At 37.1% G+C, this 15,407-nt stretch overlaps 1 protein-coding gene across 5 annotated transcripts in view; it reads right to left on the reverse strand.

The window, feature by feature from the left end:
- Positions 1–15,407, reverse strand: part of RBFOX1 (RNA binding fox-1 homolog 1) — a 270,326-nt gene that overhangs the window by 73,316 nt on the left and 181,603 nt on the right. For all 5 annotated transcript variants that reach the window (XM_075515196.1, XM_075515194.1, XM_075515198.1 and 2 more), the window contains exon 7: positions 11,966–12,019. In XM_075515196.1, the coding sequence (XP_075371311.1) occupies positions 11,966–12,019 (54 nt within the window). The remainder of the gene's footprint in view (positions 1–11,965; positions 12,020–15,407) is intronic.

Genomic DNA, 15,407 nt, shown 5'->3' on the forward strand with positions numbered 1-15,407 from the left:
TTTGGGAAACAGACCTCTCTCCCCTGTTATATATGTTCAGTGTCCAGCATACCAAGTTACATCCTGGGGTTGGTAGATGTTTATATCATGTAAGTAAAAACTGGATGAGCAACAAAGTCTGCAGCTCTGGTAAGAATTTTGTGTGAGATTCTCCTAATTCCCCTTCTCCCCACCTCTTCCTTCTGTAGTATATATAACTTATCACAAGGTAACAAGGATCTCTCCTTCTCCAGGACCTGACATACCATACACAACTGATCAAACTAACTACCAGTATGCACTGCGGTGTCTTAGACTGGGAAAGACCTTGCGGATAGCACAGGAGCTGGGAAGCGACAAATTCTTTTAAGCTCTGCTCCCATGCCAACATCCTTTTCCTGCCTCACCACATGACGACTTGCTTAAAGCTTCACCCACTTCATCAGTGAAAAGTTGAAAGGTATATCCACTACTGACCCACTAAAATCCTCAAAGATTGCTTTAGGAGGAACAGCTTGACAATGCAGCATGGCATAATCACAGGGTTTTAGTGGCAAATTTAGGTTGTGCCATGGTACTGTTGGTATGTGGCAAAGTAATGCCATCTTAAAAACACCCACCGTGTGACTGACTTGTTTCTATTTTCATTAGCATGCCAACCTTACCATAGATGGGCTGTACTTCGCAGGAACTATTTATGCAATGTTTCCATTCACAATGTAAAACAGTTGCAATAAACCACCCTTTCCAAATATAACTTAAAAATTATTAATCAGCTACAGACATTCCTTGTCTTGTAACCAAAATGAAACTACTATGTCGCACAAATTCAACTGCTGCTCGTACCAAAATTCAAGACAAGCCTAGAGAGTTTACCTGTGCTTGTTAGTGAATTTTTATCATTGGCATCCAAGTGTAAATCCTTATTCACATACTGTCACCAAAAAATCTAAAACTGGAAATCCACTATGTAATCACGTAAAAAATTGGAGTGGTACTGTCAGTATTGCCCATAACTGTAACTTTCCTACAAAATATATTTACTATATGATATATATATACAAATTCAGGTGCACATAATTTGATATTCAGTGATATTCACTGCCATTATCTTACATGGGGAGATGTGTCCCACTGAAGTTGTTCAGGACCTTTGAAAATCAAATCTTTATTCCTAATCTTTCTAGGTCCTCCTAGCAGACTAAAAGGTATGTTAATGATGGTTACTCTTGGTTCATTGCAACTTGATCTTGGTTCATTTGTAACTTTGAGAAACAAACATGACAGAAATTATGAAGTATAAATATAAACTCTGAGCTGGTATTATACTATGCTTGAAATAGGATACTTGAGAATATACAAAATACATTTATATTCTGCTGATAACTAAAATGGGTCACATTCATACATCTGCCTGATGAATAAAGACTGCAAGATGAATAGAATCACAGAATAAATGAAACTGGAGCTTTTCTGCTCAAACACGAACACTACCGTTTCACCATGGCCCTGGAGGGATTACAAGTAGATGTGTTTATACTTTATCCTCTCATATTGTGTCAAGACACTATTTTCTGTGTAAATTACCTATTTCAGTAAATCGATGAGACAGAGATGCAAATCTAATGCAATTAGATGCAGAGATGCAAATGACTAATCCCTCAGTTCTATTTGCTTACCCCAATGGATGTTGGTTTTAACTTACAAATAAAATTCTATTCTGAATGACAAGCTGAGAATATAATAGAGTAAAAATTGAATCATCATGTATAATCCTGGCTTTAGTTAGTCTATTTCTTCCCTAGCCCCTTCAGATTCCAGAATTTCAGGAGCATGAAAAAACATTACAAAAATGGTAATGCAAAGTTTCAAAACTTTCCAAAACACTCCCTTTTACTAGATGCAGTTCTATGCTTGGAGATTTTCCCCAAAACAATTTTCACAAAGAAAATCTGACAGCGCCAAACTGACAGAGATTGTGTACCACTGTAAAGCTTCATCTCAGCTACCTCCACAAATGAGTAAACGAATGAAAACTCACTATTTTGAAATTTACTCTCAATAAATATCATGAAATGTAATGACAATGCAAATGTATTGGGGATTCTGTCATCCAATGCCCAAAATGGGAAAAAAAAATGCAGAAGGCAAAACAGAAAACATCAGCTATATGTTTGGAATACAATTCAACATAATCTTAAACTGCTTTAGCATTAATTTACAGATCTAATCAAGGTTTAACACACAGCAGAGTTGTTTTCCATTCCACTTAACTGTACTAACTTTACGTTTCATATATTACTTTATTACCTTACATTTCAGAACAGTTTGTCTGCCTGACTGTCCATCCTAACGCATGGATCTTCCTAACTTTATTCTTCTAATCAGAGGAATTTATTCCTCTGCATAACTGCTATTAACTTATCTAGCATTGCAAATATCCCACCCAGTCCTGAACAAACAAGTGTTTTAGTCATGACCTTGTAGTTTGTCTTAAATTTTCCTCTGAGAGGTTCTTAAGCCATTGCTTTTTACATATATCCATAGCTGATATTGGAATTACAGTCTCAGTTTTATTCTGTCAGACAACCACCACGCATATTGCAGCCTAGACCTCAGGTCCAGACAGCGCACAGCCAGGCTGACCTCTATTGTCAATTAATTGGTGAGACAGTAGCAGTAGCTATAAAACAGCTGGTTTTATATCTGGCCTCTAAACCTACAGCAATACACAGTCTGGAGAGTTTACTCTGGACCAGGTTTAGTCTTGTCCCCTGAAGCAGACAACCCCACCACACGCACATGGTTCAAAGCCGTCCAAAAGCCAATCTGCGTGACATATGACAGTCAGTGTGCACACGGAGCCTCCAGTACAGCTCCCAGGGCAGTTTCTTGCAAACAGAATCTATTTCACATATACTAAACCTGCTCTGCAAACCCCAAGCCAGCATGTGGCAAGTGGGGATAATTTTCAGATTTACTTAAAAACCATGCTAATGCTGCAAACTAATGTATTAACAAGAGGAGGCCAGGGAGACAGTTGTGAAAAAAAAATCTCAGTATAATGTTTATAATTAGACAGTTTTAGGCTGCCACCATATTCATTTAATGTATTTTTGGTTCATGTATTTTTGGTCCATCAGGAAGCCATAGAACACATTTTCACTAACCACCAGAATGACATTTAAATAAGAGAAGTCCAAGCATTATTTTTCCTCAAAAGATTCTCTTCATGAGTAAAGCACAGTACTTAACTTTCTTTTTAGCCCTTTAAAAATTGATCAATTATATCCACAATAAAAAACATTTGAACAAACGTACAAGAAGTTAGAAGCAACATAATAACAAAGAAAGGACAGTACAGCTCCTGCTTGATCAGAACGCTTTCTTTTGCTTTATTAAAGTAACATTTAAACAAACAAGGCAAACTGGATACTAGGTGAAATTAGGAGAAACATGGAAATGTGGCCAGCAGATCCAGAGCTGTTGTTATTCCCCCAACACACACACACTTGGTGCCAGCAAGACTGCACCCAGAATACTGCATCCAGTTTTCAAACCTACAGCCACTCCAGTTCAGCTGAAATGTGGAGAAACTGGAGAGGATATGTTGGAGTGAGACCAAGATGGGCAGGGGTCTAGAGCTCATGTCCTGTGAAGAGAGGCTGAGGGAACTGAACTTGATTAGTCTGGCAAAGAGGAAGTTAAAAGGCAATCTAATAGCTTTCTCTACTTGAAGGGAAGTTACAAAGATGATGGAGACAAAATCTCATTGGAATGGTAGCAGATGATAATACAAAAGGTCAGTGGCCACCAACTGTAGCTTGGGAGGTTTAGGTTGGACATTAGCAAAATGTTTTTCACTAGGAGAGTGGTGCAGCACTGGAAAAGGTTACCCAAAGAAGATCATAAATCTCTGTCTTTGTAGATGTAGATGAGCCAAATTCATGGCTTACTTGGTCTAGCACTGGTGTTAGTCCTGCTTCAAAAAGAAAGTTGGACTGCATGACCTCCAGAAGTCAGTCCCAAACCACATTTCTGTGATTTTGTTAAGAAGTGTCTGGTCAAGAGTCAAAAATCTTATTTCATGGGTGTGAAATATCCAGGTTAGAGTATGATCACCACTGCAGTCCACAATGCTTATGCTAGATCTGTGCAGGGGCTGCTCAAAGGTATTATACCAGCTCACTGGGGAAAAGGGAAGGACTACAGAAGAATGCTCCTTCAAACAAAAGCAGCCTTGAACTAAACAAAAGTATGTATCCAAGATGAGCGGGACTACTTGAGCAGTTGGCAACTCAGCTGAACAGATCATTTGACTACAAAACTAAATGTCAAGATGTAATCTGAATACTTTAACTTGGTGGCCATTGACTGTAATGCAAGAATGTGACCTTCATATTGGCCCTATAGCTCAGCCGTCTTGCTGTCATTTAGGTGGCATTTTGACATGTTGGATGATATAATTAAAAAATAAAATTTTCAAAATCATCAAAAGTGTGCACCTAAGGTAAAGTACAAGAAGACAGCAACCATGATACTCTTCTCACAGGTGTTATCCTAGTTTCCAACCATTTGCAGCTCAAGGACTTCCTAAGCCCAAAGCAGCTTCTGTGTATTTAATAATTGTCAGTGGATTTCCCTCCCGTGAGCTAACTATAACGTGCTTTTAACACACGTGGTGTTCTGTGCTAAGGTGCTAAGGTACTAAATCAAGTAAGTTGCAATCATAATCACACCTTTAATTATGATTATACCTGGTCCTATATTCATCCACCGACTCACAGAACATGTGTTAAAGTAGAATTCAGGCTTACTCACGCACAGGAATTTATCATTCCAAGCCTACCTCATACACATTACTTCATCTTTGGGTCAGACATTATAAGAGGAGCAAGTTTACCTAAAGAAAACAAGAAATTTTCATAAATGCTACCCAGCAGAACTACCACTGAGGAAATTTATTACTTAGCAGCTCAAAGGGAAAAGCAGGTTTTTGAGTTAGGACCTCAGAATGAGGAAAGGCATCTTTGTCCTTTGTGAAAAACATGCAAGGCATACAGGAGGAACAGAGGCTAGAGAACTTTTGCCATTCATTGGCCCTACTTCCTTCCTTACAATACCTATTTAAACAGACTTCTGTTCTTCTATGTATTACTTCATTTCTACACATTTTTTCCATCCCAGAACAGCTAATATAACAATTCTTCACCTTGCCTCCCTGCCTCAACTTTGTGCTTTGCCCCCATGCCAGCTCTATCAACTTGTCGGCACTGTTTTGTCATCTCAGAGTATTCTTTGTCTACATACTGTAACTGCTGATATGACTTCTGGAAAAATCGTCAGATCTGAAGATCTGACCTATAACTGGAGAATGGTATAAGGCTGCTGATACTGCACCATAGTGCGAATGCGGCACTACCTTACACTTAACAACTCCAATTCCTTTGACTCCAAGTAGTGAGATAGGGTCAGTGTGGTTTTGCTGTGTAGTCACCTAAGACTGGTTCAAGTGAGGTATCTCAGTATTAATTCAGGCTGATTTGCAGAAAACTCAAGACCTACGACTCAGCAAGACTGTACCAACAACAGATCCAAACATGCCCCCTGCCCCCCATACACCTCCTTTCCCCTGTTTTGAAAGAACTCCAACTTTCAGCAAATATGCAGTTTCTGTTTTTCCGGATTCTATTTGTGCACAAATTCATCATACTCCAATGATTACGATGAATCAAATAGTAGATTATGAAGTATCAAATGATTCCTCTATACAGGCTGTCGTCAAAATTCCCAAACTTTTACACTGAAGAAACAGGAACTCCCTTCTTAACCATTCTCTATCTTCTGGTATAAAGCTCTACCTACAGTTCAAGATTTACCATGAAATAATGAAGTGTATGGAATTTCTTTTAGAGATCCCATAGGAACAGTACCAAAGCCTAAGTGTATACTGTGTTATTAAATATACATCCAAACAGAAGAAACATCTTTAAAAGGGCAATACTGACAGTATCTGTGATTTTCTCTTTAAAATGTGCAAACTTTGATACAATGATAAATATAGGTCGATTAACCTTGCTCCAGATTTAAATGTATAACCAATTAACTAAATTAATCTTTCAAAAAATAACAGTCATTGGCATTATTCTTTGAATAATCCTTGTTTAGTTTCCATGATGGTATACATTTTAATGAAAAACTCATTATAATGTAGCATAAGGCATAATTAATTCTGGAAGATTTTTTTGAGTAAATAGCTAGTACAGATGCTGAATTCCATTTTTCTACTGGCTTTATTAATCTTTCATAAACCAGTATTTCCACTATAATGGCTTGTAGCAGCTCCACAGAAGTTTTAGAAATGCATTAGCTGTCATCGGTGGTGTTAATCTAACTAGGATGTCATCATTTGTATGATGGCACTTTAACATTATGATTTTTGAAACAACAGTTACAGCTTTGTTTTATGCTTGGAAAAGGAGCATCTATATATAACAGATGGAATATTAAACAATAATTATTTATTTTTCTGCAGTTAGAAAATTACTTAAACTATTTAGCTAACAATGTTGAGAATATGTTTATTTAGGAAAATCTGCTTAGTCAATGGCTAAGTTCAAATCTAAGTGCATGTAATCAAATTGTAAAATGAATTAATCTATACAGTGACAGACAGCCAATTTTCACCAAAATTATGCTTTACAGATATGGTACAGTGAACTTTTACCCTGGGATTAGAATTGCTGTGCAAGCATATAATTCAGCTTCACAAACTCCAAACACCTTGACTGAGAAGTGTTTCTAGGGTATTTGCTGAGCTTATGCAAGAGTCATTTAAATTCAAAGAGAAACACTAGAAAGATGAAATGAATCCCAGGTGCTCTTACACTCCAGAAATAGATGCTTTAAGACATGAACAAAGAGAATTAGTGTTAGCAAACATACAGGAATCCTCTCTTCCCCTGGATTCCTCTTATTTAAGTGCATGTTTATATATATAGTACTATGGTATTTCTTCACCTCTTAATTATATATAACATATTTCAAAGTTTTAAACAAACTTGTGAAAGGAAGTTTGTTACAAAATCTGCTTCTTGGAGGATACTGCTAGCTTCCAAATCCACAGCATGTTAAAAAGCCCCAGGCATCTAAAACTTCTCTGAAATATATGTCTTGCCAGGGCATATAAAATAGTCAAAAGCACAACCTCTTCCCCTTTCTTTCATTTTAGCTGATGGGGAAAATTTTCCAAGCCACCTTGGAATGATAACTACTAACTGCCCAAGAAACTGGGTGCCTACAATAGTCCTCACTAGGTTAAGACTATTTATGAAGTGAATACAACTACTTAGCTACGTAGGATGACTCTTGAAACTAGCTTCTGAAAAACTTCTAGCACTTCATGACTATTCAGGAAAAATGAGACATAATTAGTCGCTTAAGGAAAAGGAGGATGGGATCTCTATTACTTGTCATGGAGCTGCGCTCCATGACTTGTTCTAATGGTTCTTCTTCACTAGTCTTAAGTCCTTTCTTTCTCCACTGCCAACTTAAATTTTGAATTTTTTGAAATATTGCTTGTTGTTTATGACCAGACAGGAATATTTTCTCATGCGGGTCACTGTGAATTCAACTGTTCTCTGAAAGAAGATTCACTAGATTTCCAGGTAATTTCTGTAACATCTTCCCCCACTTTGCATACTGGAACTGTGAAAAAGAAGCCTCTCCAACAGGTATGTGCCCTTAAATATATTTTCTGCCACTTACAAGGACAAAGTCTTTTAAAATGGCCTTACTGTGTCTCAGGCTATCTGCTTTAAAGGACTGATCTGTTGTAGTAATGCGGGTGCAACAATAATATTGCATTAAGGAGAGCGCAAGAGATTGCTCAAAAATTCATCATTCCAAAAACCCAAAGAGAAAAAAAAGAAAGATCGGCAATAACTGAAAGGAACAACATGGAACTTTGCTTTCAGACTGCCCGAGGCTGAAAGGAAGGCTGGGTATTACAGATAAAATATATACTATATAAAAATAAGTAAGCAGGTAAAACTGATATTCTAACAAACCATGGAAACAAAGAATGTAACAACTTACGGTAAGAAAGCACCAGAGTACTCCTAGTCAAGAAACCAAACTGCAAATCTGTATTTTGCCGGCCACAGATGAGTGTATGGGGGAAGATAACAGACTCTAGCTTAACGTAGCAAAATTATGGGTCACTATGGGATGGATTTAAAATTGGATGGATATACAAATAAATGAAAAATTTGTCCCAGTTTACATGAAGACTTTGTGAGACAAATGACACAGTGCTTCTTACAAATTTCTTCATTAGGACCTGCCTAAGACCTTGATAAAGAGTTTACTGGAAAAGATAAGCTGAAATGGAAATGATAACTTCAGTAAGGATTTCTTTCTCATAAGGAGGAAAAGCACCTTAAATAGTATCCTTTTATTTAGTAGAAGGAGACTATGTGGATATAAGTTAATTTTTTTAAAATTACCTATCAATTATGATACATGGAAAAGTGGAAATCTGTGAAATGCTGATAAAGGAAACAAATCACATCCTTTTGTTTTCTATGAAATGTCCTTTTCGGACTTCCCAGCGGACCTGGGGAAGGGCAGGAGGCGTGCCAGTTAGCCAGATCACCAGCACATCTGCAGTCGGCAGCTGTTAGGGAGACTTGCTAGGCCTCGAATTACAACAGCAGTCTTCAAATCGCACTTCATGAACATGTCACCTGAAATCCATAGTAATGCTACCACGTGACCTACATAGCCGTCTTTCTGGAGCGTTCTAATTTATTGCAGCATGAGCATTTCAAAGTCAGAAAAACAGTCTTAGAAGGGCTACTCAGGAAGCAAAAATCTGTAGTGTTTTGGAAATATATAGTATGTTCCAGTCCCCCGGTAATACTTTACTTAGATAGTGTCTGTTGTGCATCTGCTATGTATCTTGCAGTCTCCATTTTCAGCTGTCGTGTTTCCTCAATAAAGGGTTTCTTTTACAGAAGTGTACACTCAGAAAAAAAGCAGAGCTATAACAATCATGTCGCTGGTCCTACTGTTTACCATTATCTTCAAGGTTTTAGGGTTGATTTACATTGCGTTCCTCCCTATTTGACTTTAATTGTCTGCTTCAAGTTGTCAGGACATAACTATATCTTAGATTTGCATTGCATTAGGGGATCTTTCCCTTTCTCTATTGATCTTGTCTTACGGAGTAATTTAACTCAATTCTAATTTTCTTTTGCATGCGGGGTGCTCTCTATCCAAGGAAGTGAGTTATGTGTATTCAAGTGGTGCATCTTATGAATCTTGTTAAGCTTTACCGCCTTATAGCCCGCACTGATGGAATATTTAATCACAGAAATGAGTTGGCAGATATGATGTACAATACGGTTAAGCCTTGCGGCGTGTGTCTTCACTGGCAATTGAGAAACAGGTGAATTTGCCATTCATCAGTGCCACCCTGACAGCTTTGTATAACCTTCTGGTTTTTTACTTATTTATGAAGATTAAAGGTACTTTAAATCAACAGTTTCTCTGCAAATGTATCATCTTTATTTCAGAAGTGGCCAAATTTTTCATCATTTATTAGGAGCTAAAGGAACTTCTTGCACTGACTATGAAAGAGTTGGTACAATTTTAATATGACAGTGTTGGAGACAATAAGTAAACCAAATAACTAGAACTTCGACTGTCTTAAAAATCACATTTCTAATTTTATAATCTTCAAATGTGCAATTGCTTCTTCTCCAAGTATGGTGGTGGCGGGGAACCCAAAAGGAAAGATATGTCGCAGTATTCTATTACGGCATGCAAGAACTGCATTGCTCTTTTACTGTTTCATTTTCTAATGACTTTAAGAGCTCTGCACAGGACTCTTTTTGAAACTAAATTGCTTAGAAGAAAGTTTAAAAGTCTGATAAAAAATTATCTTTTAGTCAATACAGAAAATATGCATTTGATATGCATTTTAAAAAAACACCAAAACTGCATGCATGTATAAACAGAAAAAAAATCTGAACTACGTGAAGCATCTTGATAGAACTTTCTGCATAGGTGTGGTGGAGTGCATGTCATAATTCAAAAAATTAAATTAATACTCTTCTAATGGTAATTAAAGATTCTCATTAAGAAGGGCAAACACCTCCCTTGTGTTGGCAATAAAAATGCACTTGGGACTTTAGGAGGTTATACAAAAAAATCAATAACCTGCCATTTTATAATTAAAAGACAAAATAAATGTTAGGGAAAAGTCCAGTAAATTAGGAAAATTACCTTCAGGAGAGATTGAAAATATTGATTTTAATTTACAAACTATGTGAACTCTTCATGCCCTACTTCATGAGACAATTATAAGTCAGATTGTTAATTCTGCATACGTATTAGAAAATTGATTACTGTACTGTGGGAATTTTATTATATTTGTCATTAACACAAAGTCATTTATATAAAATGACTAATAACTCTGACTTTCTAATTTATACAGGTTCAGGGTTGGTTCACTAACTACTCAAATGAGATCAATGTTAAATTCCTGTTTTCAATGTAGGCATATATCAAGGAAGGAAATAAATTCTGCCTACACTAAATACTGCAATTCCATGAATGCCAAGTTAGTATTTTTATTATAATGTGCCACTTTTACCCTAACTGGAACATTTTTACCTATCTTAGTAGATGGCACTGGATGTATTACAGGCAGCTTTTTTAAAAGAAATATCCGTTTGTAACAGTCATCCTATTTAACAATTTTTACCTCTTAAAGTCCCTTGAACTAACGAAAGTTTTTCAGCTTTGTCTAATGGAGGCTTGAATATCTCCATGAACGGAGATTCCCCAGCTTCTGTGGGCAACCTCTTCCCATGCTTAACCACCATCTGTGAAAAATGCTTTCCTAATATCTGTTCTTTACTTGCTGTAAAGAATGTATTCTACAATTACCTTTTTAGTCTCAATTACCTAAGTGTGTGACAACGGATAAATATTTTTGTTTTTTAAAACACGATTAGGTATTTGTAACTAGTATACACACACCCAGACAACTGAAAAATGGATCCAAATGGAAAACTGAAAAAACTTCCCAGAGTTTCCCATGAAAGTCATGGAAGACTCATATGATTTTGGAACCTAAGAAAGGAAGGCAACTTTATTACCTATTAGAAACATTTGGATTTATAGCGATTATTTCTGTCTTAGATGTAAATTATTAGCTTTCAAAAAAATGGCTTTTTTGGACTTGCTAGTGATTACATTTATGGGCAGGATTCAAATTCCTCTGAAATCAACTGGGTTTTGGAGTACAACCATGTTTGTTTTCAATACTGTTGAAGCACATTTAGAAACTGTTGCTAGCCATGACTGACTTCCAGCAGAAAAAGACTGTATCGCATTAACTTCAAATTGTAACCAGGATCAGAATTCGGTCTCAGTGAAGACTCAAGTGATAATATAGATGTAAAATACAAAAATTTCAAGAAATTGAATACCTAAATATAAAATTTAAAGAAAAATGTTCAAGAAAAAAAATTATGAACACAGATACCCTATATCTATGTGTGTCTATGTACATGTATATACACAAAATATATATTTATAGATAGATTTTTTGTTGTTGTTTCTCACTAGGCTTAAATAATTCTTGAAGGAAAGTGACTGTACTGAAATATAACATGAAATAAAATATAAATAAAATATAAATAAAATAAAATCTCATGTGAGACTGGGATATTGCAGTACATTTCATGTTATACTATCTACTTTCCAATAAAAAGGTATTCATATATCTTCTATATAAACTTTAGTATGCCCACATAACTTAAAATCCTGCATCACAAATCTGTAAATGACTTGCAAATAACATGAATCAAACAAAGAAACCCAACCTCACACCAAACGCATATTCTGTACTTTTGCATGTTTTAAAGAATACTAAAATAAAATATGGCATGGACAACCATAGCGTAATCCTTACCTGCATAGAATTCTGGACTATAAACTGCACCAACAACTGGATTTAATTTCCAGCCTGCAGCAAACATAAAAACATAATGGAGTTAATATTGCAATTAGTGATAATAATAATAATGATTTTTATTTTTATTTTTGTATAGAGATAAAATGGCTTCAAAAAAGGTCATTTTAATGAAAGTTTTATAGGCATCTTGGGTTACTGATCTTTAATGACTCTGAAGGATGGAAGTGAGTAATGAAACAAGGCATTCTCTGGACATGTAGTACTGGAGTAAATTATCAGATGAATTACCTTGGCTGCAATGCACAGTTGCCGTGGACTTATTCCCTTAAGTTATGGAATTAAGTCAGAACTAGTTCAGGTATCCCTATGTCGTGTAGTACCAGAGGAGATCGGTTCTTTTTCATTGCTTTAACTCTCTGGTTACAAGCCAGAGACGCCAAAACAGTTCATTTGCTGGACATAAATGTTTCTGATAAGCATGTGCTAGCGTAGGTTACAAGGCAATCAAATAATCTGAGCATTTGGATTCTGGGAAAAATGAAAGCGTAGAGACTGTATGGAAATGTCTATTGTGACATGAAAGAGATTTGCGCACTGTGGGATCCCAGGCAGATGTCAGAGACTTTTTTCCATATGCATTTGTACGTCAGACTGCACTGCAACAGGACAATTACAGGCACGTACCAAAAGTGACTGTACCGCCTGCATTTACAGCTGATAAGTGCTGTTAGCATATTGCTATAAAGTAGCTGGCACGTAAGAAAATGCTGCAGTCACGTTCTACAAAGCTCTTAAGTGGTACAAATGCAGCCACTGCCTTTGTCTTAAATAATCACTGTCCTCCCACAGCTGGCATAAAACCAAAGCACAGACCCAATAGATATTCTGTATCGTGTGTTCTGGCCAAACTCCAAATAATTGCTGTTGTGTCCTTACAGCCGATGCGGCATTTCCAGGTAAGCCTGGAGTGCACAGGCTCGCTGCAGAAGCAGGGCCTGTGTTCAAAGCATATGTGATGCTAAAGACAACAACGCTGAAGGAACTGAAGGGGAAGGGGTAAGGGACCAGCAGGAGAAAACACTGGCAAACTTGTTAGTGTTCTCAGCTTGCTAAAGTGCCAATTACTGTGTTTTGCTGAGCCACAGGTAGATCCACCCCCAGTTAACTCCAAACTCCACAGAACATCCCTCCGCCCACGCTCTTTTTTTTTTTTTTCTGTTTGAACAATTACTTGAACTACTGGGACTGAAAAATTAGGGGTTTTCCAAAAGCACACTTGAATCAGAGGAGTGGGAAGCACCATTTGTAAATGGGAATAAAGAAAAAAAAAGTGAGCAAAAAGCATCTTGTAAACTCAAGAACTATGGTACTTTAAATAGATCCTCTAACTATGCTGCTGGAAATAAAATACAATCAAGACAGGGACAACAAGGCTTTTCAAAATCAGAAGAGCCAAGATTAGAAGAATTCAAATACAAACTGCATTGAGGCTTGTTTCTGCCTCGGCCATATCATGTAATGCAAAAGCACAGTAGAAGATCATAAAACCATAAGACTGAAAAAGTAGAATACAAATCTCAATAATAATACAAAAGAAAACTATTCCTACCCTTTAAAAATACTGCTATCTCTATCTGATGCACAGTAACTATTTACCAGTAATTAGCTGTTCGGTAACAGAGGTGAGGGGTGTTTTTGAAATGCAAGTCATTAAAAAGTTCAAAGAGTAAAGAGCAGCATTGCCTGCAATGGCTCTGCAGAAGTAATTGCAGTTGCTATACGAACCTAAAAGACAATTACGGAAGCTGAAAAATGGCCAACCGAGAAGGGTTTAAAATGACTTTCCTCCTGAAAATATCACAGGATTTCTACCAGACCCTTCAATTTTACATTCTACAGGATTATATTCAGGAATGTCGTGGTATAACAAATACTCTTAGCCAAATTGTGTGTGATAGAGAATCATCCAAATTTTGAGACGTTCAGTAAAAATCTAACTTTTTATAGCTTAGGGAGTATTTAATATTTCAAATTCATTACTTCCTCAAAAGACCACTGATCAACGCCATCCAAAATGAAAGATTGGACTGAATTTCAGATCTGTCAGCCTTTGCTGTCAAAGAAGCTGACAGACACCTCTCAGCTTCTAAGTTACACTGAGTGCCACAATTTGTCTGAGGGAAAAGAAAAAATCTTGGAAGACGCAGATTGCTCTTCACAGCTGAAAGCCACTCTCATCTTTCTGTTCCTTACCTCTCTCACAGTGATGGCTGTCTCATCTAACTTTTTGAAGCTTATACAGGAAATACTTAATTCATCGTGAAAATAACAGTAATTAAACTTAACTTTATCTTGTCAGCTAGCAATGTGCTGGCCCATAGCTGTGTGGGTTAATCAAGTGTGATAGGAGTTGATGTATCCGAGCGAGCATCTGCCAAGTAACCCTACTGCAGCAGCTGGAGGAGGCAAATTCTCTGCAGTGGGTGTAATTTTGTGTATTTTTCTTACTGCCACAATATTAATCTCCTCCTCAAGTTGAACCTATAAAAGCTCAAAACTTAAAAAGCGAACAAGGAAACAAACAACCCCTCTGCCTGTCCCAAACCCCCACCCCGTACAGTCATCAAAGGCAATACAGGTTAAGCGTGCTAAAGGGAAGGAAATAATCATACTGTTACAGTGTAACAAGCTTTGGTAGAAAGTGGGGCACAGCAGCGCGGAGAGGATTATTTTCCCTTGGTAGGGCAGACAGGCACCCGTGGCCGGCGGAACGCTCCGGCGAGAAGCAGCCCTGTGACACCCTTTGTTTTCCTCCTGTTTGCAAGCAGAGGGGAGGAAGGGGGAGTGGGAGGGAATTTAACTGTGGCAGTAGTCACTAGCTGTGCATTTGCATCTAAGCTTAGACCAACAGAAGGCTCAAATTCAAGACACCACAAGTATCAACTTTAAAACATATGTATCCCTCTACTGATCTCTGTTTCATGTTCCTCATTCATGGCTGCGGTTCTCTGAGTCTACTTGCACATCATTCTCTATTCCTTACAACACTTGGATGAGCATTCTGAATTGCAATATGGGCATCAGAAGAAAGTATAACTGTGAACAGGACAGGATGGAACATCTAAAAATGTCTCCAAAATATTTTTGCCCACAAGTAGATCTCCTGACGCTGATTTTTTTTGCAAAGAAAAGGCAGTTCTATCTCCAAAGCACATGAGGTCAGCCATCAAAATCATCCCATCTGATAACAAACTTGCACAAAAAAAGCTCTCCTAGCAACTGAGCAGTTATTAACTGCTTGTTTCAGGAATCATCAAAAGTCACTGGAAAGCACACTTATTTCAAAAACCATCTAGGACACAAAAGCAAACCACTTATTTGAAGGAAGCTGCATATATTAAAAAAGAAGTCCAGGTTTTTGTGCATTAAGATCTACTGA

This window comes from Mycteria americana, chromosome 12 (genome assembly GCF_035582795.1).
Source record: "Mycteria americana isolate JAX WOST 10 ecotype Jacksonville Zoo and Gardens chromosome 12, USCA_MyAme_1.0, whole genome shotgun sequence".
Classification (NCBI taxonomy): domain Eukaryota; kingdom Metazoa; phylum Chordata; class Aves; order Ciconiiformes; family Ciconiidae; genus Mycteria; species Mycteria americana.